At 38.2% G+C, this 23,664-nt stretch overlaps 1 protein-coding gene and 1 non-coding gene across 2 annotated transcripts in view; both read right to left on the bottom strand.

Annotated features, from left to right (window-relative positions):
* The window catches only part of insc (spindle orientation adaptor protein inscuteable), a 153,014-nt gene that overhangs the window by 75,902 nt on the left and 53,448 nt on the right, over positions 1-23,664 (bottom strand). The window contains exon 4 of the mRNA XM_090411722.1: positions 12,911-13,098. Within this exon, the coding sequence (XP_090267848.1) occupies positions 12,911-13,098 (188 nt within the window). The remainder of the gene's footprint in view (positions 1-12,910; positions 13,099-23,664) is intronic.
* Positions 4,110-4,217, bottom strand: LOC150109137 (U6 spliceosomal RNA). The gene has a single exon (XR_016550543.1). It is a non-coding gene; the product is annotated as a U6 spliceosomal RNA (small nuclear RNA).

The following is a 23,664-nucleotide window of genomic DNA, read 5'->3' as shown; positions in this document are numbered from 1 at the left end:
ATGAAGGCTGTAAAAGGCTGAAACTAGTTGTATCATTCTCATTAAAACTTAATTTATTTCGGTTTAAAGTCATTAAATATCTATTTTTAAAATGTACCATAACAACTGAGTAGAAGCTCAGGAATACACACACACACACACACACACACACACACACACACACACACACACACACACACACACACACACACACACATCCTTACATGATATGCTGTAAATTTTGCAGTCTCACAAGATGCTGCAAAATTTACAGCACGTCAGCACCATATGTGAACAAGTAGTTATTGGGAAAGGAGGAACCTGATGATAGTCCTTGGTGAAAATAGTGAGAAGACAGTTCCAAAGAATTGAGAGAAATGCACTAACCTACTTCTAACCTACCAAATGAGAAGTTCATTTGGTAGGTTAGAAGCTGAACAGTAAATAGATGTTTGATCAGCAGATGCTCATATGTTATATGGTGAAGAGGAAGTGAAGGAATTGTGGTAGCCAGTTCAGTAGAACAGTGCACATGAAAATACTTACAGAAGAAGCACAAAAGCAGAAACAGAATGTCTTTGAAAAAAAGTATGGAAGCAAGTATGTGAGAGAAGGGTCTGGTTTCCAAATCTGTTCCTGCTAAAACAGATCAGCTTACCCTCTATATGGTGGTAGAAGGTATAGGTGAAAAGAAACTAGAACGCCTACCTAGTTTCTAGTTGTTGTTGTTGTTGTTGTTTTTTATCTGGAAATGCTATAGATGTGATGTGCTCATCTCAGGGCAGTACATTAATAATGGTAATAATCAGTTCCACAGAGAGTATAAAGAACAAGCCAGAAGAGTGACTCAGTAAGGACAACAAAATACATTATGAGCAGAAATTAGCAAATCAGGCAAAGGAAATCCTAGAGAGATTGTTTTTTTTTAGATATGTGGCAAGAGTAGAAGGAAGAATGATTATGGTAAGATGATAATAAATTTAGTTTAATCCTTTATCCAAGTGTGAGCAAACAAAGTTTCACCTGAAAATATCTTCAGAACTGAGGAAAGGTAGTGCAACACCAGGCAACTCAGAGCAAAGGTGGACCAGGCTATCATCACTCCTATCTCAGTATCTCCCATAATGCAAAACACATCTCCTTGCGGATATGTATAATGTTATACATTATGGGGAAGGGCCACTAACCAGACCGGTTTCGACCTTTATTGAGGTCTGGTCAGTGGGAGCTGATGAGACCGAGCCTGTAGCTATAAGGTGGCACACCTTTTGGCAACTGTGACCTCTCCATTGCTTCTGCCTTGGTATCTCCACCTCTGGGCCTGGCTCTCACTGACGAGATCCCAATAAAGGTCAAAACCGGTCTGGGTAGTGGCCCTTCCCTTAATGCATAACATTATACATATCTGCAAGGAGATGTGTTTTTGCATTATGGGAGATACTGAGATAGGAGTGATGATAGCTTGGTCCACCTTTGCTCAGAGTTGCCTGGTGTTGCACTACCTTTCCTCAGTCCTGAAGATATTTTCAGGCACAAACTTTGTTTGCTCACACTTGGATAAAGGATTAAACTAAATTTATTATAGTCTAACCAAGTGCAAAATAAACTTTCAATGGTAAGATGATGTTAATGGATAAAAATGGCAGAATAGTAACTACTGCAGAAGACATTGTTGAGGTATTCAGTGATCAGCTCATAAGGGTGTTTCATCCTCATCAGGATGAAATCATGAGAAACTTAAATGTAGAGGACATAGAGGATGGCTTAATTGTGAGTGAGCAGGAGGTATTTCAGGAAGTAACCTTGATATCAATAAGACGATAGGATTTGATGACATATCACCACTTGTCTTAAGGGAATGTTCCAGAGAAGTGGTAGCATTGGCATGCCTGTTTAATAACAGTCTTATGGCAGCAGAGGTTCCAAAGGAATGGAAAGAAGCTAAAATTGTTCCACTGCATAAAGGCAGTGATAAGGCTGTAGCTACAAATTATAGGCCAATCTCTATATCTGGAATTATGGTGAAGGTACTAGAGAGATTTAGGATACAGAAATGGGTTGATAACAATAGTATTCTCTGTGGCTATCAGCATGGGTTTGTTAAAGGGAGATCATGTTTTACTAACTTACTTATGTACTATAACAATGTGGCAAAATGTCTTGGACAAGGGAGATGCATATACAGTGGTATACTTAGATTTTGCAAAAGCTTTTCATAGACTCCCACACGACAAGCTGTTAAATAAATTAAAACAGATGGGACTGCATAACAAACTTCTGAGTTGGATTGGTAACTGGCTGTCAGATAGATATCAGAAATTTGTATATGGGATGCGGTATCCCAAAAGTGGAAGGTCACTAGTTGGTGTGCCACAGGGGTCAGTTTTGGGACCATTGTTGTTCAATTTGTATATTAATGATATTGATATTGGGAAGAGTTTAACTGGTGAGTGATATACAGCTGTTTGCAGATGATGCAAAATTGGAGAGAGCAGTGCAGAGTCAAGCAGATGTTATGGCCTTACAGTGATTTGAATAGATTGCATGAAAGGGCAGATAAGTGGAATTATCAGTTCAATGTTGCAAGTGTGAAGTTCGAAATTTGGCAAGCAGCAATCAGATGTGACGTATACACTTGGGTAGGTGGGGAGGGGAACTTTAAAAGGAGGAAAAGGAGAGATGAGAGATCTGGAAGTGGTGGTGGACAACAACCATCTGAAATTCAGGGGCCACATCGCACAAGTTGTGAAGACATCACATCAAATGATGGCAATAATGCAGAAGACAATGACATGCAGAAATAAAAACGTTCTGCTGCCATTGTATAATACCTTGATCAAACTTCATATGGATTATTGGCAGCTCAGTTTTCATGGTGAAGAGTACATGTTAGAAAGGGTCCAGAGAAGATCCAGAAAGGTGATTAGTAGTCTTTTGGAATGAAGAGTCTTTGGAATGTGCAAAAGCCTTGTTAATGGGAGGAGGAGAAGGGGGGGGGGTATGATTGAGACATATAAGTTAGTCAGGGGTTGTTATTAGGTTGACAAGGAAGAGATTTTTCATAGCATGGCAGAGTGAAGGGTAGAACAAGAGGCCATCCCTGGAAACTGTACAAGAAGGAGAATGGTTGGTGAGTGGAATGCATTGCTTGAGTGTGCAATGAATTTAGTGCCCAAAATATATTGAATCAGTTTAATGCACAGTTTGATAAGTTTTGTGTGTGTGATAGTGTGCACCTCTCGCAATGCATCTCTGACTCCATGGAGGTCAGATTAATAATAACAATCTCAGGAAATTCTAGAGGATGTAAAGCAATCTAAGAAGAGACCAAAAGATAAAATTTTGCATATAGATCTGGTTATTATAAAAGGTGAAGGGAGGGCAAAGCATAATAATTTTTTGCATGAAATAAGACAGGACTGTGTTTTGGTAATACTGAAGTTAACAAGGTTATCCTCACCTCAACTCATCCTAATGTTTAAGGCATTGTTTTAGAGGATCTTTTATCTTGGGATATTTGGGCACTGCATTATCTTCATCTCCATGGCCGTACTTACGCTTTTCCTGAGGTGGGCAGAGCCCAAAGTGCTAGAGTGCTCCGGGAACCCTCCCTCATTGTTTGGTGCCCTTAAATTGCCCCTAATTCTTCAGGACTCCCAGCTAGAACCTTGTGCACTTGTGCATAAATACAGCCCTGTTCATTTCCCCCTTACATGTTAGGCTCAGTAGGATATCACATCCAAGTAACTTGGCTTATAGGGCAATTAATCTCATCTGTATAATGTTCTATGTCTGTCAATTGAATATTCTCCAGCCAGTTTTTCAAAAAAAAAATAAAGATATTATTATTATTATTATTATGTAACACCTCCAGGAAGTCCAAAGACTCATCAAGGGAGGGCCTACTCTACAACTCTCCGTCTCCACCAATCCATCAACCATCATCATCTACACCATCTACTACTTCATCATCTACACTAACGCCATCTACCACCACCCACCACCACCAACACCACCACTAGTATTTTCACAGACAATCACAAACATCCATGCCCATGGTGGGATTCAAACCCGCAGCCTTTTGGCTGGAGAGCAAATACACTAACCACTCGGCCAACCAGGCCAACAAAAAAAATGTGGAATGCTCCATGATTTTGTGTATCATCCTTGCACAGGGGCCATGCTAATCTTTTCTGTATTGTTCCAGAAGGGGGAACTCTGCCACCTCCATATGAGACCTGCTAACTCACCTTTTGCTTGAAGAACCCTTATAAAGGTTATTCATGACCTAGACAGGATGTGAACATCTCTCTCTCTCTCTGGTCAAAAGGTATCTTTGTTATTAAATGAGCTTCCTTTTTTTCAATCAACACACTTTGCAGTATTCAAAGAGCACTGCAAAGTGTGTTGATTGAAAAAAAGGAACAGAGTACTGTCATCAGCAAAACCATGTAGGGGGCGAACAGTTGGGTTTGAAGATAATACTGGGATAGGTAATGAGAGAGGAATGGCTCTAGGAAGGCATGAAGAAGTCACATCTAATAAGTGGTATCAGTGAAACTTGTTATCAATCCAGAAATGAGCTATTATGTTTGTATATGAATGCTAGAAGTATCAGAAACAAGGGGAATAATAAAACTGTCGCATTGATTTAGTTTTTTCACCCCAAAATTGTTGGAATAAGTGAGATGTGGTTAGATGAGTATGACATTTGGGGCAGGAATAGAGATGGAAGGCTTTGATATTTTTCGTGTAGACAGACATGATAAAATTTTGTTTAATTTGAGTTTTGAGACCATTTTGTTTAATTTGAGTCTCAGGTCTGGGTTAGTCCCGAGCGGATGGAAGGAGGGGAAAATAGTTCCACTTCATAAAGGTGGTTCCAAGACTGCTGTTGTAAATTACCGACCGATTAGCATATCAGGAATCATTGTCAAGGTCTTAGAGAAATTAGTCAAGAAAAGAATACAGGATTGGATAGATGAAAATGGGATACTGTATGGGGACAACATGGTTTTGTGAAGGGTAGATCATACCTCAGTAACTTGCTCACATTTTATAACACAGTGACGGTTGAACTGGATAGGGGTAATGGGTTTACAGTGATACTACTGGACCTTGCCAAGGCCTTTGACAGGATACCACATGGAATTCTAATCAGTAAACTGGAGCAGATGGGGATAGATATAGGGTTGGTAAGATGGATAGGAGGGTGGTTGAAGGAGAGATACCAGAGAGTGGTTTATTCAGGAGTGGAGCCCAAAAGGCATCTTGTGACTAGTGGAGTGCTGCAGGGCTCTGTTCTTGGACCACTGCTTTTCAATTTGTTCATCAATGATATTGGAAAGGATTTGAGAGGAAGTGTTCACTTGTTTGCTGATGATGCAAAGTGGGGTAGAGCAATTGTGAGTGCACAGGATGTCAAAATTTTACAGGATGATTTGGATAGTTTGAAGGACTGGACTAGGAAAAATGGATGTCAGTTTAATGTGGCAAAGTGTAAGGTTATGCACTTTGGGGTGAAAAGAACAGCAGCAGTATATTGCATTGGTGGAACCGTACTCCAGGAGATTGATGAGGAGAGGGATTTGGGAGTGCTGGTGGATAGGGAGTTGAAGTTTAGGGGGCACATTGCAAAAGTGACTAAAGCAGCTCACCAAATCACTTGGCTTATGAAAAATACTTTAACATGCAGAGACAAACAAGTTGTTGTTCCTCTGTATCGAGCCTTGATAAGACCCCATCTGGACTTCTGTGCCCAGTTATGGGCACCAGGGTTTCTTCGTGATGGGGTGGAGGTGGAGAGGGTCCAGAGATGAGTGACCAAGATGATAGCAGGTCTGTGGAATGAACCTTATGAGAATAGGTTGAGGATTTGTGGGTTGCAGAAATTGGATGATAGGCAAAGGAGGGGTGATATGATTGAGACATTCAAATTACTGAAGGGTTTTTATAAGATTGATCCAGAAGATATTTTTGAAAATATGACTGGTGGTGGGAGGACTAGGGGCCATGCATGGAAGCTGGGCAAGAGCGTGGTTGACAAGGGTGTTAGAGCTAGGTTTTTTACTTGGAGGGTGGTGAATGAGTGGAATAAGCTTCCAGAGTCTGTTGCGGGTGCTACGACCATGAATGAGTTCAAGGCAAGACATGATAGATACTGTGTAAATGTTGAATAGTTGTTCCAGACATGATGTTAGGGCCTCCCTCGATGAGTCTGTTGACTCCTTGGAGTTTCCCGGAACAATAATAATAATAATAATAATAAAAAATAAATAAATAAAAAGGAGGTGGAATGATCTTGATGATAGAAAAGAAAGGAGTTGTACCCATGCAAGAAAGAAATAGGGGCAATGATTTTGAGGTAGTATGGTGTGAGATAGAAGTGAATAGAATGAAATTTACCATTATCAGTATTATTATTATTATTCAGGCCTAAATGGAGTCAAAAGACTCATTGCAGGAGGCCCTTCTTAGGAAACACAAAGTCTATCAAGACTCATCGCAGGAGGTCCCCTCCTAAGAAACACAAAGTCTATCATACCACTCCTTAAACTCATTGACCATTCTTGCTCTCACCACTCCATCAGGCAATGCATTCCATGGTTCAACCACCCCCCATGCAAAGAAACCACTCCTCACCCTCTTTCTCACAGTTTCCTTTTGTAACTTCCAGGGATGGTCCCTTGTCATGACTCCTTCCCGCTGTTCAACCAAGCAAAAGAACTCCCCAGTGTCAACCCTGTAACCACCTCTCAACAGTTTAAAAGTCTCAATCATATCACCTCTCCTTCTTCTATCCACCAAACTCTGCAGTCCACACTCCCTCAGCCGATCCTCATAACTAACATTGTACAGTCCTGAAACCATCTTCGTTATCTACCTTTGTACCCTTTCCACAGTTAATTTATCCCCTTCAAATTCTGGGGACCAGATCTGAGAACAATAGTCTAAGTGTAGTCTGATCAGAGTCTTATACAACAGAATGATAACCCTTTTATCTCTTCAGGTCAGTGTCTTTCTCATTATTGCAGCAATCCTTCGTGTTACCTTCACCACCTTTGCAATATTTCCCCTAAATTTCAGGTTTCTATCAATCATCTAAGTATTTCATTTCATTTCATTCTGTGGAAGATAATGAGCATAAAATGTATAAGCAAACAGAAAAAGAATGAACATTATGGATGATTTTAATTATGGCAATATAGACTGGGATGACAAGATATCATCTAGAAATAAATAAAAAAAATGAATTTCTTTAGTTTTTAAGGAACAACTACCTCAGACAATATGTAACAGATGATACACGAGTTGAGGGTCTTGGATCTGATTACATCATCAAAGAATGTCATTATAAATGAAGTGTCAAATCTCCCTCCAATTGGTGAGAGTGACCATGAGGTGATTACCTAGTTACCAGTATGCAAGGAAAGGATATATGTGGAACTATAAAGCTTGTGATTAAGAAAAGCACAGGACCCAGCCATCACATGAGATGAGGAGATGGATGAAAAGAAGTTCATTTCTTGAATATCATGCTACTTACATGATATTCAAGAATAATCTAGTGGAAACAATGCCTAAATGTATTTTGAGGGTCAGAAGATTGAATAGATAAGCATGAAATGGATGAATGCAGAGATTAAGCATGCAATACAGAGGGGGGGGGAGGCATTATGGAGGCAACATAAGAGGAGTAGTTATAATCAATTCCATGAGGAATACAAAGAAGAGGTGAGGAGGATGACTGAGTTGGTAAGGGAAGCACCATGAGCTGTGGTTAGCTAATGAAGCAAAGAAAAACCCTAGGGAGTTCTTTTGTATGCTACCAGCAGAAAAAAAAAAGATCGATTATGGAAGGATGACAATGACTGAAGAAAATAGTAAAAGGGTAACTGCTTCAGATGATACAGTTGCTATATTAAATGAGCAGTTCTTAAAGGTATTTCAACCTTGTGAATGTGACATCATATGAAGTTTGAGAGAAATGTAAGGGAAGGAGGTGAGATGAGTGTAAGTAAACAAGAAGTAAATGGAGAAATGAGCAAACTTGATGTTAATAAGGCTTGGGACTTGATGATGCATCACAACGTGTTTTGAGAAAATGTGCCAGGTGATGACATCTGCTTGGTATACTTCTTTACTGTATTTACTTGAATATAACTCACCCTTGCATATATCTCACACCCCTGGTTTTACTTTATGAAAAAAGAAATTTTCAAAAACAAGTATGCCAAGCAGATGTTATCACCTGGCACATTTCCTCAAAACACTTTGTGATATATCATCAAGTCCCAAACCTTATTAACATCAAGTTTGCACAATTCTCCATTTACATCTTGTTATGGCAGTTTCAGATATTTTGGAATTCGTTTGAAGAGAATCAGCATTTCAACTCAACAATCATCAGCTTGCCTTTGTCGTTGAGTTGTGCGATCTTTTGTTAATATCCCACCAATCATACACATAAATATGGAGGCAACCAGTAGAGAAAATGTGAGAGCATTGACTTCTACTTGATCTTGGATTATACGGGGGAGGAGGGGATTAAGATTTAGAGACCATCATTAGAATTGTTGTGCAACTGGATTTTGAGAGATTGGGACATGATTTCTCCAGAAATAATTAATTTAATCACAGAGGCATTGTAGCAAAAGATTCAGTCAATATCACATGATGAAGGCGAGTGGCTGATCACATAAATAAAATTGATAATTAAAATTTAAATGTATTCGTTTTATAAATAATGTGAGCAATTTTAAATTATAATGAATACTGAGAATTTAATTATAAACATCAATTTAAAATTTTCCTGACAAACTTTAGTTTCCAAAAATCTCCACATGTATCTCACCCCATTATTTAACTTTAATTTTTGGGAAAAAAGTGCCAGTTATTCAAGTAAATTTAGTAATTGTGTAAATACAATAATGTGAGTCTTACATTGGATCAAGTTCCAAAGGACTGGAAGAAAGGCAAGATTGTACACCACTTCATAAGGGAGGTGACAGAACTCAAGCTTCAAATTATAGACCAATCTATGTGTCAGGCATTGTGATTAAAGTGTGTGAGAGGTTAGTGAGAACCAGGATCCAGAATTGGGTTGACAATAATGGTATTATCTTTGATGGACTGCATTGGATGTGCTAAAAGGGAGGTCATGTTTTAGTAATGTACTTACATGTTGATAAGGTGACAGGTGCATTGGACAAAGGAGGTAGATACATAATAGTATATTCACATTTTACAAATGTTTTCAATAGATTCCTACATAAGTTGATAGTTAAATCAGAACTAGTTGGGTTGGATATTAGTACATTGGCTTTCTGATAGGTATCAGCAAGTTGTGTATGGGGGGGGGGGGGGGAGCAATAGCCCAGAAGAGGAAAGTCACTAGTGGTGTGCCTCAGGGATCTGGGATCTGTTTTAGGGCCATTGTTGTTTAACCTGTATGTTAATGATATTGGTGAAGATTTGAACAGGGATATTCAGTTCTTTGCAGATGATGCAAAGTTGGTACGAACTATGAAGAGTGGAAAAGATGTTGTGGCCTTACAAGAACACTTGAATGGATTGAGTGAATGGGCACAGGAATGGGGATACAAGTTCAATGTTGCCAAGTGTAAGGTGTTAAAAATCGGAAATCAAAGATGGGATGTAGAGTTTATGCTTGGTTGGAATATATTAGAGGAAGTGGAGTAAATAAAATATCTTGGTGATGATGGATAGAGATTGAAAATTCAGAAGACACATTTTGGCAATGATGTAGAGGACACTAACTTGTAGAAGTAAAGAGATTCTGGTTCCATTGTATAAAATCTTGATTAGGCCACATATGGACTACTGTGCACAGATTTAGTCACCTGATTTCAAAAGAATGAAGAGGTGTTGGAAAGGGTCCAGAGGCGATTAACTAAAATGATTTCTGATCTCTGCAATGTTGAGTATGAAGAAAGGTTGAGAAGATGCAATTTACCAGAGTCTAGTGGTGGAGGAGGAAGAGTGATATAATATAGACATATAAGTTGTTAAGAAGTTCTTATCAAATTAATGTTGAAAAGCTTTTTCATAGAATGTTGGAGGAGGAGAACAAAAAGTCACCCCTGGAAGCTGGATAAGGAAGGTGGGTATGAGTAAAGGAGTAAGAAGTAGGTTTCTGCATGGAGAGTGGTGAATGTTTGGAATGCATTACCTGAGAGCATGCTTTCTACAGATAATGTGATTGTATTTAAGGCAAAGTATGATGAGCCACACTTCGGGGGAGGGGGGGGCTCACATTGGTGAGTACAAGCATTGCAAACCCAAGATACCCGAGCTAGACCCAATCTTACTTCCTACAATATACACTTGCATATTATATTTATAGACAGGTCTTCTATCCTTCTTTCCTCTACTCTCTCACCTCTTACTCTTCCTCGCTCTCTCTCCCTTCCAGTGTTATTAGAGCAATTCAAGAGTGAGGGGGAGAATCTTTCCTCTCAAACTGTAGTTTCCACTATCTACTTCTGTAGCATCTGTTCCCCAGGTTAGAGGCAGCTACAAACAGCATCGGATCTCCAGTAGAGCAGCTGAAAAGAAACCTGGTAGAAAGGTATAAAGTATAATTCCGAAGCAGACTGGTCATCATGGGAATTTAGACCAAAAATTCCCCTCCAAATGACAGTAAGAAAGGAAAACAGTATAAATGAAGTCAATAATGAGCATCATGTCTCTCACCCCCAGAAGGACTCCTTCCCATTCCAATGGAGTTTACAACTTAAATCCTGAAGGAAGGTTGGAAATGGAAGTAAAAAATGGGATACCTATACACAAGAAAGCAAAAAAAAAAAAAAAAAACAATCAACAAGCCTCAAGATAAGTACATATAATGTAAGAATGCTTTTGAAGGAAGACAGAGAAGAAGAACTAGATAATGTTCTCTCAAAATTAAATTAGGATATAATAAGACTTTCTGAAGTAAGAGAGAGAATGAAATCCAAGTTACTGAGAAATAAAGATATATATACTTTGATAGCAGGTCTATGGAATGAACCTTATGAGAACAGGTTGAAGATTTGTGGGTTGCAGAAATTGGTTGATAGGCAGAAAAGGGGAGAAATATGACTGAGATATTCAAATTGCTGAAGGGTTTCTATAGGATTAATTCAAAGGATATTTTGAGATCAGGACTGGTGGTGGGAGAACTAGGGGACATCTATGGAAGCTGGGCAAGAGTGTGGTTAGCAAGGGTGTTAGAGCTGGGTTCTTTACTTTTAGAGTGATAAATAACTGGAATAAGCTGCCAAAGTCTGTTGTGGGTGCTATGACAGTGAATGAGTTCAAGGCAAGGTATGATAGATACTGTGAGAATGTCGAATAGTTGTGTGGACATGATGTTTAGGGCCTCCCCTTGATGAGTCTAAGTACTCCCTGGAGTCGCCTGTAATAATAGTAATAATAGTAATAATACTTTATACAGTAGTAGGAGGAGTGGGAATTAATAATAAAAAAAGAAATGGAAGGACAAGATAATAGATTTTACAAATATAGGAGTATGTATTGGAGATAGAAATGAAAGAGGAGAAAAACTAGCAAAATTTGCAGAAAGTCAGGGTCTATTTATAATGAATACATACTATAAAAAGAGAAAAGCATGAAAATGGACATGGCAATCAATCACTTGATGGTATAAAAAAATATATATAATAGACTTTGTTTTGAGTAACAGAAAATAATTAATAGAGGGCATATCAGTAATAAATAAGATAGATTTGATGGTGACCATAGAATGGTCAGAACTAAAATCAAATTAAACAATAGAAAAAATAGGAGGGAAACAAAAAGAACTGGTGTTAAAAAATAGATAATAAAATTATTAGAACAGTACAAAAAATTTGAAATGATATTAGAAGCTATAACATCAATAAAGTAAAATAAATTATAGAAAAGAATAAATCATTGAAAGTATTAAGAAAGAAAAAGGGAAAGGACTGGATTACATGTCGTAAAAATAAAAATAAGAAGATAAAGTAGTACGAAATAAAGGAAATAATGAAAATATATGAAGACTTTTATACCAAGATGTGAAGATATCTATCTTGGACCCACTGAAAATGAAGAAGCTAAGATGATACCAGAAATAATGATGGAAGAAGTGAAGAAAGTAATTGCAGAAATGAAATTTAACAAAAGCTCAGGTGAAGATGGAATACTGGCTAAACATTTAAAGGCAGAAGGAAGGACATTATGGAAAGAACTGAATTTATTTAATGACATCATCAAACAAGAAAAAAAATCCTGAATAATTAATTGAGAAGTGAAATGAATTAATATAAATGGGAAGCACCTCAACCACCCTAAGATTTACTGATAAATAGTAGAACTCATCGCAAAGAGTAAAGAAGAACTAAATCTATGACGAATAAACTATGGTGGAAAACCTTGAAAATGGGACTTAAAATAAATATTGAAAAAACAAAGTATAATGACAAAAGAATATGAAGAGGACAAAATAACTATAGGCAGAAAAGAACTAGATCAAACAGATGAATATATCTATCTTTCTTCAAAATAGTAAGTTTTAAAGAAAGGCAGAATAAAGAAATCGACAGAAGAATCATTCAAGGTAACAGAGCCTGTAATATACTGAAAAAACATATAATAAGAGAACCACTGTTTTGTTTAAAAAAAAAAAAAATATATATATATATATATATATATATATATTCAACAGCTGTGCAACACCAGTGTTTACATATGGTAATGAGACATGGAGCATAACAGAGAGGCAATGTGAAGATCTGAGGATAGCACAGAGAAAACTGGAAAGAAGAATGCTGAAAATCACTAAAAAGGATATTTTATTAATATCCTTTTTAGTAAATTATCCTAATAATTTATTAATATATCAATTTTATTACTAATAAGAAATTTTCTTACTACTACTACTCACTTTCATGACTTCATGTTCTGTAATTCCATTTGATGTTACAAAATCTCTAAGAATTGCTTTCACACTATCACAAAGACTGGTAACGCATGATCTGAAATTTGGCCAATCTGCAATCTCAAACATTTGCATTGCTTTTTGGTAAAGGTCAAGAAAATCATCATATCTTTCTTTCATTGTTTCTACCATTTCTGAAAAGGTATAATAAAACTAATAAAATGCTATTCTCTTTAGCAGAGGTTAATGATTTTAAGTTAAAATATTATTATTATTAACACCAGACCTCCATGGACTCAAAAGATTCATTGCAGGAGGTACACTGTTACATAGAAAGCCCATTAGACCATGCTTTAAACTCATTCAATATATTAACATTCACCATGCTGTCAGGAAATGCATTCCAATCACAAACTACTCTCCATGCAAAGAACCTTCTCCTTATGCCCTTGCCCACACCCTCCTTGTATGGTTTTTCAGGAATATCCCCTTGTTCTATTCCCCCCCCTTCTCCCATTTTGTGAAAAATTTCTTTCACATTAACCTAATAACAACCCTTTACTAACTTAAACATCTCAATTATATCCTTTCCCCTTACTCATGTTCACAAGGCTTTGCAAATTGCATTCTCTCAATTTGTCTTCATATCCCGCATCCCAAAGACCTTAACACCTTAGTCTTGTCTAGACACTTTCCCTTTCTAATATATTTCATCACCATAAGAACCAGGGGACCAAATCTGTGCACAATAATCCATATGAGGCCTGATCAGTAGAACCATAAACCTCTTTATTTCTGCATGTTAAGATCCTCTGCATCATTACCATAATCTGATGTGATGACTTCATAACTTGTGCAATGTGACCTTTAGCAATTTACCAAAATTGTTAAATATTTTTGTCGCTTGCATTCACACTTTTACGAACTGTAATCATGTATCCAGTTTCACCGATATAAGGTAAGTACAATGGGTTCAATATACCAAGGATGGCTGGGGGGGGGGGGGGGGAATCCTGTTCTTGTTAATGTATGGAATAAATTCCATATATTAAAGGGTTATCAGATAAAATAAGTGTTAGCATCATGCCTCCACGTGGATCCCCCTGGGAAACATGGTGTTGTAATGAGCAATGCAAAGTTGATACTGAGCAAAGAGCTGGCAGAAAGCTATAAAATGCATCTCCCAAGACGTTATATGGCTAGCGTGGGAGATTAGGCCACAAACCCTCCACTACAATGCCAATCTTTAAAGGACTTGAAGGACTGCTGTAAAATCTTTACAGCAGTCCTTCAAGAAATATTTAATAATATGCCAGCAAAGGTTGGTCGATTGGTAGAACCTCTGATACTAATGGCTCAGCAAAACGTTAAGCAAATTTGAGCGTGGTTAGTAGGTGTAAGGGGACAATCATTTGATGCTGTTGGCACACTCTCCCTCGATGAATCTTTGGACTCTCTGGAGGCGTCACATAATAATAATAATAATAATAATAAACTGGACAAACCTTGGTATAAAAATTAATAACAGAAACTTAAACCTAAGATATGCAGATGATATCATATTTTTTGCAAACACTCCAAAAAACCTTAATATAATGACAGAAGACCTATATCATGAAGAAAAGTTGGTCTAAAAATAAACAGAGAAAAAACTAAAATCATATTTAATCATTTTGTAACACCAAAAAACATAATAATAGAAAACAATTTCTTGGAAAGAGTCTCTTCATATACATACTTAGGTCATTTCATTGATCTAAATTTAAATATTAATGAAACTGAATGCACAATTCCAATCCTTAAAAAATAATACAAATGAAAAATAAAATTTAACAAGTTTGGTAAATCAGGCCTCTTGGATGTGCTCTTGCCACCCTGGGGTGCATGAGAAAATTGAAAAGCATTTTTCAAAACAATGATGTCCTACTCTGTTTAAAAAGGAAGACATTTAACCAGTGTATACTTCCAGTTATCACATATGGTTGTGAAACTTGGTTGCTAACAAAAGAACACTGCAAATAAACTAACAACAACTCAAAGAAAAATGGAGAGGTTGATGCTAGGCATCGCATTAAAAGATGAGAAGCAAAACACTTGGATAAGAAGCCAGACTCACATCACTGACATCATTCTTCACATATGCAACTAAAATCGAAATGGGCTGGGGATCTATTTAGAAGAGAAGATGAGTGATGGACCACCATACTAACGAACTGGATTCCAAAAGAAGGGAAAAGAGGCCAAGGACGTCCTAAAAGAAGGGGGAATGACGAACTGCCAAATTTTCTTGGGAAAAATTGGTCAACCATTGCCAAGAACAGAGAAAGGTGGAAAGAACTGGAGGAGGCCTTCATCCAGCAGTGGACAGAAAATGGCTGAAAAGAAGAAGAAGATAAAATAATTAGAATGCTATATCATTACAACCATAATACTATTTTTAAGCCACCTATAAAATTAAAAAACATATTCAATTCCTCTAAGAATCCTCCCCCCCCCACCCCAGACAACCCTCAGGTATACCAAATCTATTACACCTGTAACTTGCCCTATATTGGAGAAACTGGATGCACAATTCCAATCCATAAAAAAGAACACAAATGAAAAATAAAATTTAACAAGTTTGGTAAATCAGGCCTCTTGGATGTGCTCTTGCCACCCTACACCAAAGTGATTGAAAGGTAACTGTACCTTACATAATGCAAAAACCTAGCATGAATACAAATTTAAGGGAGCCTGTGAAAATTTTGATCATCTGTCCTAATCTAAACAATAATAATGGCATAAAAATTCCAAAAATATAGCTGGCACACATTCAGCCCACATAACTATTTTTCAAGTTTTCCAGTAAACCCTCACTTTAGTAACTGAACAGCATTTCAGCTTGTATTTCATATATTGGCCATCATCTAGTATAGATGATGGCCAATGTATGAAATTTATCAGTTAGTAATTTCTAACCATGCATGTGTAGCTCAGTGGAAGTAGGCATGTGCCATTCATGGTACAAGACTGCCCAAAGAAAGAATGTTGTAAATTCATTTCTAGTGTTGCCAACTTCAAGAACTTTTACTAAGTTTTTTTTTTTTTTTTTTTTTTTGACTAGTTCTCAAGTTAGACAATCTCTGGAATGGGCAAGTTGTTTTTTTCTGATGGAAACTCAAGTTTCTCACCCTGTAGACTCAAGAAAATCGATCATAGAACTCACACTATTTTCAGACTGTAAACATAGTGTCAGGATTAAGGACCATGGGATGCGGCACCTTGTCAGCCACCTCTCTTCACTGGATATCAGATATAATTATTATTATTATCATTATCCCAAGACTCCATGGAGGCAAAGACTCATCTAGGAGATCCTTTTGTCATATACACAGCTCATCATACCATGCTTAAGCACATCTAAATTTTCTGAAGACTCTTGGAATACATTTAGACATTGCTTCTGCTAGATAGTTCTTCAAAATCCCCCAAGCTGCACTGATCTCTTTTCCAGCTAACTCCTCATTCCATGCTACACCCACAAGCTGTTTCCTGAGCTCTTCATAATCATCCCCCCATCCCTTGTAGTTCTGCATATGCCTTTTCTCACAGAGGTCGTCACACTACTGGCAACTACCCAGGTAATCACTTCATGGTCACTCTCACCAACTGGTGGGTGATTGGACACCTCATTTATAATTACATCCTCTTACGAGATGATCAAATCCAAGACCCTCAATCCTTGTGTGCCCTCTGTTACATACTGTCTGAGGTAGTTATCCCTCAAAAGCTCAAGAAACTCATTTTCTTTACTTCCAGTTGCTATCTCATCATCCCAGTCTATATTGCCATAATTAAAATTGCCCATAATGATCACCCTTTTCTTATTCACTTGATTAATTTGATTATATATTTCTTAGTTGCTATCATCCACATTACCACAACATCCAACTAAGTATTTCATTCTATTCACATCTATCTCACACACCATACTGCCTCAAAACTACGGGCACTGCATCTCTCTATTTCCCTCTTGCATCTCTATTTTGTATGAACATAAGTGTTTCTCTATCATCAATAGCACCCCCCCTCCCTTTTTACCCTTTCTATCTTCATGAAACACATCATACCCTTTCATCTCTCTTCTTGTCAGGATATCATCCTCATCCAACCATGTCTCAATTATTCCAACAATTTTTGGGTGAAAAGACTCAATTAATGCAACCATTTCATTTGCCTTGTTTCTTATACTTCTAGCATTTGTATACAAACACACGATCATAGAACATCCCCATGGAGTCAAAGACTCATCTAGCAGGTCCTTTTTGTCATACACACAGTTCATCATACCATGCCTTAAATACACTCAAATTCTCTGCTGACACCAGACTCTATGGCAAGGCATTCCAATCATTCAAAACTCTGCATACAAAAAACCTGCTACTCACTCCACTGCTCACACCCTCCTTATACATTTTGCAGGGATATCCTCTGGTTCTCTGCTGATCTCCCACCATTTGTTGTAAACATCTCCAACACTGATCCTACAACAACCTCTTACTAACTTGTAGGTTTGTATCATATCATCCCTCTTCCTCCTATCCACTAGACTCTGTAAATTGCATGTTCTCAATCTTTTTTCATATTTGACATTCTAGAGATCAGGAACTACCTTAGTAAGTTGTCTCTGGCCCTTTACAACATCTCTTAGTCCTTTTGAAAACTAGTAGTCTGTGTGTGTGTGGCCTAATCAGAGCCTTATACAATCTCCTCACTTTTCTAAGTAAGAAGATTCTTACTTGTAAAAGTAAGGAGTAATTCTTACTTGTAAAACCCAGAATTCTTTGTGTTGTCCTCACAATTTTGGCAATGTGTCCCCTAAATTTCAGATCCTTATCCACTATAACCCAAGATCTTTTATTTCCTCCATGCCCAACAATATATCTCCACCAAACATAAATTCTACATCCTATCTTTGTTTCTCAAATTTTAAAACCTTACATTTTGCAACATTGAACTTTCATCCCCATTCTTGTGCCCATTTACGCAATCTATTCAAGTCTTCTTGTAAGGCCATAACATCTTCTCTACTCTTCATAGTTCATCCCACCTTTGCATCATCTGAAAACAACTTAAACTCCGAATCTTCACTAATATTATTACACACAGGTTAAACAGGCAATGGCCCTAAAACAGACTTCTGAGGCACACCACTAGTTACTTTCTTCTTCCTGGATATTGCTCCTGCTGATACTTATCAGATAGCCAAGCTCTGATCTAATGCACTAATCTAATATCCAACCCCATCTGCTCTAGTTTGAGTATCAACTTATCATGCGGTAGTCTATCAAAAGCCTCTGCAAAATCTAAGCATACTACTGTGTATCTTCTCCTCTGTCCAAGGAAGCCGTCACCTTATTGTAATAAGTAAACAGATTACTAAAACATGATCTCCCTTTAGCAAATCCATGCTGTCCATCAAAGATAATACCATTGTTGTCATTACACTTCTGGATTCTAGCTCTCACCAGCTTCTCCAACAACTTAACCACAACACCTGACACACAGATAATCTTATAATTTGATGATTGAGTTCTATCACCTCCCTTATGAATTGGCATAATCTTACCCTCCTTCCACTCCTTCAGAACTCGATCCAGTGCAAGACTCATATTAAAAAAATATGTCAAGGCAGATGCCAACTCCCTGGCACATTCCTTCAGAATATGTAGTGATATATTATCAAGTCACACAGCCTTATTAACATCAAGTTTGCTCAATTCCCCATATACCTGTTGCTCACTTACAGTCAGTCATCCTCTCCTCCCCATCATCAACTGCTCTCAATCTCTCCATGATGCCACATTGACAAGAATGGAAGTCCTTTATGAACTGTTCATTAAGTATCTCCACTATACCTTCTGCAGCAGTTGTCCTTATACCATTTTCTCCAATCAATGTCATCTTTCCATAATCGTTCTTCTTTTTTTTTTTCTGGCTACATATTGAAAGAACTCCCTATGATTCTATTGGCTTCAATAGCTAACTGCTGCTCATACTTCCCTTTTGCCACCCTTACCAACCAAGTCACCCTCCTTGCGTGGTTTTTGTAATCCTCATGGAATTGGTTATTACCACATCTCTTATGCTGCCTCCAATGATGCCTTTTCCTCTGTATCACATGCTTAATCTCTTATTTCATCCATTTCACACCTACCTTATTTAACCTTCTGACCTTTGGAATAGATTTAGACATTGCTTCTACTAGATAGTTCTTGAATATCTCTCAAGCATTGATTTCTTTTCCAGCTAACTCTTCATTCCATGCTACACCTGCAAGTTGTCTCCTGAGCTCTTCATAATTGCCAGTTTTGTAGTTCCACATATATCCTTTTCTTACAGAGGTCCTCACGCTGCTGGCAACCACCCAGGTAATCACCTCTGTAGCTCAAGTAATCTCTTCGTCTATAGTTCTGCTGATACCACTTATTTGATGCGACTTCTCCATGCTTAACTCAAGACATTTCTTTTTCTCCTTATTGATCTTAGAACCTTCTTCAAATCCAACTGTTTTCTCTTGATCCCAGGTCATCCCCTTCCCTTTTTTGTCTACACATGCATTCACATCCTCTTGGAGCATCAACCTTTCTCACGCTGTGTTCCCTGTCCACTCTGAGCCTCCCTACTTCCCTGTCTTTCTTGCACATCTGTTCTGCCATTCTCTATACTCATGCCACTCACTTCTTCATTCATAACCACCTCTTCAATCTCTCCTGGCTTAGTGATAGTCTTGGGCCAATTATCTTTAATTGGCTACCAGTGAAGATTGAAATGCCTCTATTATTATTATTATTATCATTATTCAGGCCTCCATGGAGTTAAAAGACTCATCGTGGGAGGTCCTTCCTAAAAACATAGTCTGTCAAGATTCATCGAGGGGAGGTCCCCCTTAAGAAACACAAAGTCTATCCTACCACTCCTTAAACTCATTGACCGTTCTCGCTTTCACCACTCCATCAGGCAATGCATTCCACGGTTCAACCACCCTCCACGCAAAGAAACCACTCCTCACCCTCTTTCTCACAGTTTCCTTTCGTAACTTCCAGGGATGGCCACTTGTCATCGCTCCTTCCTGCTGTTCAACCAAGCGAAAGAACTCCCCAGTGTCAACCCTGTAACCACCTCTCAACAGTTTAAAAGTCTCAATCATATCACCTCTCCTTCTATCCACCAAACTCTGCAGTCCACATTCCCTCAGCCGATCCTCATAACTATCCTTGTACAGTCCTGAAACCATCTTTGTCATCCATCTTTGTATCCTTTCCACAGTTAATTTATCCCCTTCAAATCCTGGGGACCATATCTGAGAACAATAGTCCAAGTGTGGTCTGATCAGAGACTTATACAACAGAATGATCACCCTCTTATCTCTGCAGGTCAGTGTCCTTCTCATAATTGCAGCAATCCTCTGTGTTACCTTCACCTCCTTTGCAATATGTCTCCTAAACTTCAGGTTTCTATCAATCATCAACCCCAGATCTCTTGTCTCCCCTACTTCCTCCAGTATAACTCCTCCCATAGAGTATGCAGCATCCCATCGATGTTTCCCAAACCTCAAGACCTTACATTTTGCTGCATTAAACTGACATCCCCCATTCATTTGCCCATCTATCTAGCTTATTCAAATCCTCTAGCAGAGCTACCACATCTGCACTATTACTAATAACCCTTCCCAGCTTCGCAAACAACCGAATGTCCCCTTGCAATCCACGGACAATGTCATTGATATAAAGGTTAAACAATATAGGTCCTAGTACTGAGTCCTGTGGGACCCCACTTGTAACCTTCTGCCTCTTTGATATTGCTCCACCATACACAACTCTCTGATACCTATCGGACAGCCAATCCTGAATCTAGTTGACCAATCTGACATCCAGATCCATGTGCTGTAACTTGAATATCAGCTTATCATGTGGCACCCTGTCAAATGCCTTTGCTAAGTCTAGGAAAATGGCAGTATATGCCTTTCCCTCATCTAATGCTCTTGTAACTTTATCATAAAAGGCTAGCATATTGCTAAAACAAGAGTGCCCCTTCACAAATCCATGTTGACTCTCACTGATAACATTACCCTCATCTGCCCAATACTGCAGTGGTGCACCCAGAGGGGGGCCAAGGGGCCCGGGCACCCACTCCCCAAAGAAAAGGAAAAAACACTAGAAAAATTTCCAAAATTCTTTTCCTAATTAAAATTGATTTTTTTTTATTTATGTTGTGTGCTACTTATGAATTAGCGATCACTGCAGATGCTCAGTTATAGGTCGTATGCGATGCGTAGTGTGTATTCGCAAAACGTCTACTCAACTCGGCCCCCCCAAAGGTTAAATCCTGAGCGCTCGGCCCCCTCCAAGATTAAATCCTGAGTGCGCCACTGCAATGCTATATATGGTCCCTCACTACTTTCTCCAAGATCTTACTAACTACTGATGACACACAAACTGGCCTATAATCAGACACTTCCAGTCTGCTACCACCTTTATGCAATGGCACTATCTTACCTTTCTTCCATTCCATGGGCATCTTTCCTGCAGCCAGACTTTCATTGAAAAGCCAGGTCAAGGGCACTATCAGTTCCTTAGCACATTCTCTCAAAACTCGTGGTGAAATACCATCCAGTCCCACAGCTTTACTAACATCCAGAGTACTCAGTATGTGGAACACACTGTCCTCCTGCACCTCTTAACCTCGAACCTGCTCTATCCTTCTAGTATTCAAATTGACTCCTCCAGGATGAAATACTCCAATAAAGTATTCATTGAACAATTCCACTATGTCCTCTGCATCAGTTACTCTATTCCCATTTTTATTCCACAATGTCATTCTTCCACAGTCATTTCTCCTGCTACTGGCCACATAGCTAAAAAATTCCCTAGGATTTTCCTTGCAGCTAAGGGCCAATTTTTTCTCATATTCCAGTTTCACCTTCCTTACCATACTAGTCACGCTTCTGGCCTGTGTCTTATATTCCTCACGCATCTTCTCTTCACCTACCTCCTTATATCTCTTCCATAGCCTCTTTTTCGCATGCAATTCCTGTTTAATATTGTTTGTCATCCACTTTACTCCAAATTGTGTCCTCTTCTTCACTCATGGAATACAGCTTACCATTGCTGCTAACAAATTTTCCTTCACAATTTCCCAAGCACTAATGATATCCCGGCCTTCCAATTCCTCCCTCCACGAAACTTCCCATTGACATCTAAGACTATTATAATCACCTGCTTTATAATTCCACGACAGAATTTTGTTTCTTCTTCGAGGAAAAACTGATGATTTTCATACAGAATATGCAAAATAGCAGATAGCACATGCGGTACACACACACATAAGTTGCAGGTCACAGAGTGTAAGGAAGAATTTCTTCCCTATTATATGACATAACAAGAAAAATAACATTGGATTTTCTAAATTCTCAGGTCTACCTGTATTGCAGTTTTTTTGGTATGGTAACTACACCTTGATATGTAAGTATTAGATGAACTGATTAAGAAGAAGCAGAATCCTCTTCTATCTTATCTTCAACAGTTTGCCAAAGAATTTATCACATGCATGACAGTAATGACTATCTATAGTAGAGTATATTATAGATCTCTGACCTTTCATGGAAAGAAATATACAAAAAGAATTGCAAATATCTGTATTAAAGATGACTGTTGATTTGTTTTCCAAACAACCTGCGGCATTCTAATGAACAACTCTAGGTATTAATTAAAACCTAAAGTTGTTCTCTTGGATTCTATTTTTTGTATGAACCATGCAGGTCATACCTTTTTTTTTTTTCCCCATGTGATTCTCATTCATGAAAGTTGCAAAGTCTATGATGTATTAGTACTAGATTGATGTTAGCTTGCTCCACCTTTGCAACAAGTTTCCCAGTGTTGTACCACCTTACCCCAGTCCTGAAGACACTTTCAGGTGCAAACTTTGTTTGCTCACACTTGGATAAAGGATTAAACTAAATTTATTATAGTCTAACCAAGTGAAAAATAAAACTTTCAACATCTTTCTCTAAATCCAGAGTAATTTAATAAAAAGGTGGCACACCATTTGGCAACTCCTATAGGTAGAGATGACCTTGCTAATGCTTCTGCCTATCTCCACTTGGGCCTGGTTCCCACTGAAGAGATCTCAATAAAGGTCGAAACTAGTCTGGGTAGTGGCCCTTCCCTTAATGCATAACATTATACATATCTGCAAGGAGATGTGTTTTGCATTATGGGAGATACTGAGATAGGAGTGATGTTATCTTGCTCCACCTTTGCAACTAGTTGCCCGGTGTTGTACCACCTTACCCCAGTCCTGAAGATACTTTCATTCGTAAACTTTGTTTGCTCACACTTGGATAAAGGATTAAACTAAATTTATTATAGTCTAACCAAGTAAAAAATAAACTTTCAACATTACAAAGATAATAAGCCGAAAGGCTATTTTACCAGCGAATTTGTTAATTAAGAGGGAAACGTTAAATCCCGTTTTATTTTATAGCCGGGTACGAAACTCGGGTTGAAATCCATCGACATCCATAGAGTTTCAATGCCGAAAAAACTATTGGCGGAACCAAGTGTAAATAATCACTTGGGTAGTACTACACCAGGGCAACTCCATGCAAAGGTGGAGCAAGCGCCGTCACTAACTTTAATATTCTCTAATAATGTAAAACCCAGCTCCTAAGAGATGTATAAATACTGTTTTACATTATGAGAAGAGGTCACTACCCAGAC

Source organism: Typopeltis vanoorti, chromosome 2 (assembly GCF_054136105.1).
Source record: "Typopeltis vanoorti isolate ZY-2024b chromosome 2, IOZ_Tvanoo_1.0, whole genome shotgun sequence".
NCBI lineage: Eukaryota > Metazoa > Arthropoda > Arachnida > Uropygi > Thelyphonidae > Typopeltis > Typopeltis vanoorti.
The sequence above is the reverse complement of the archived record's forward strand: the minus strand, read 5'-3'. Positions and strand labels throughout refer to the sequence as shown.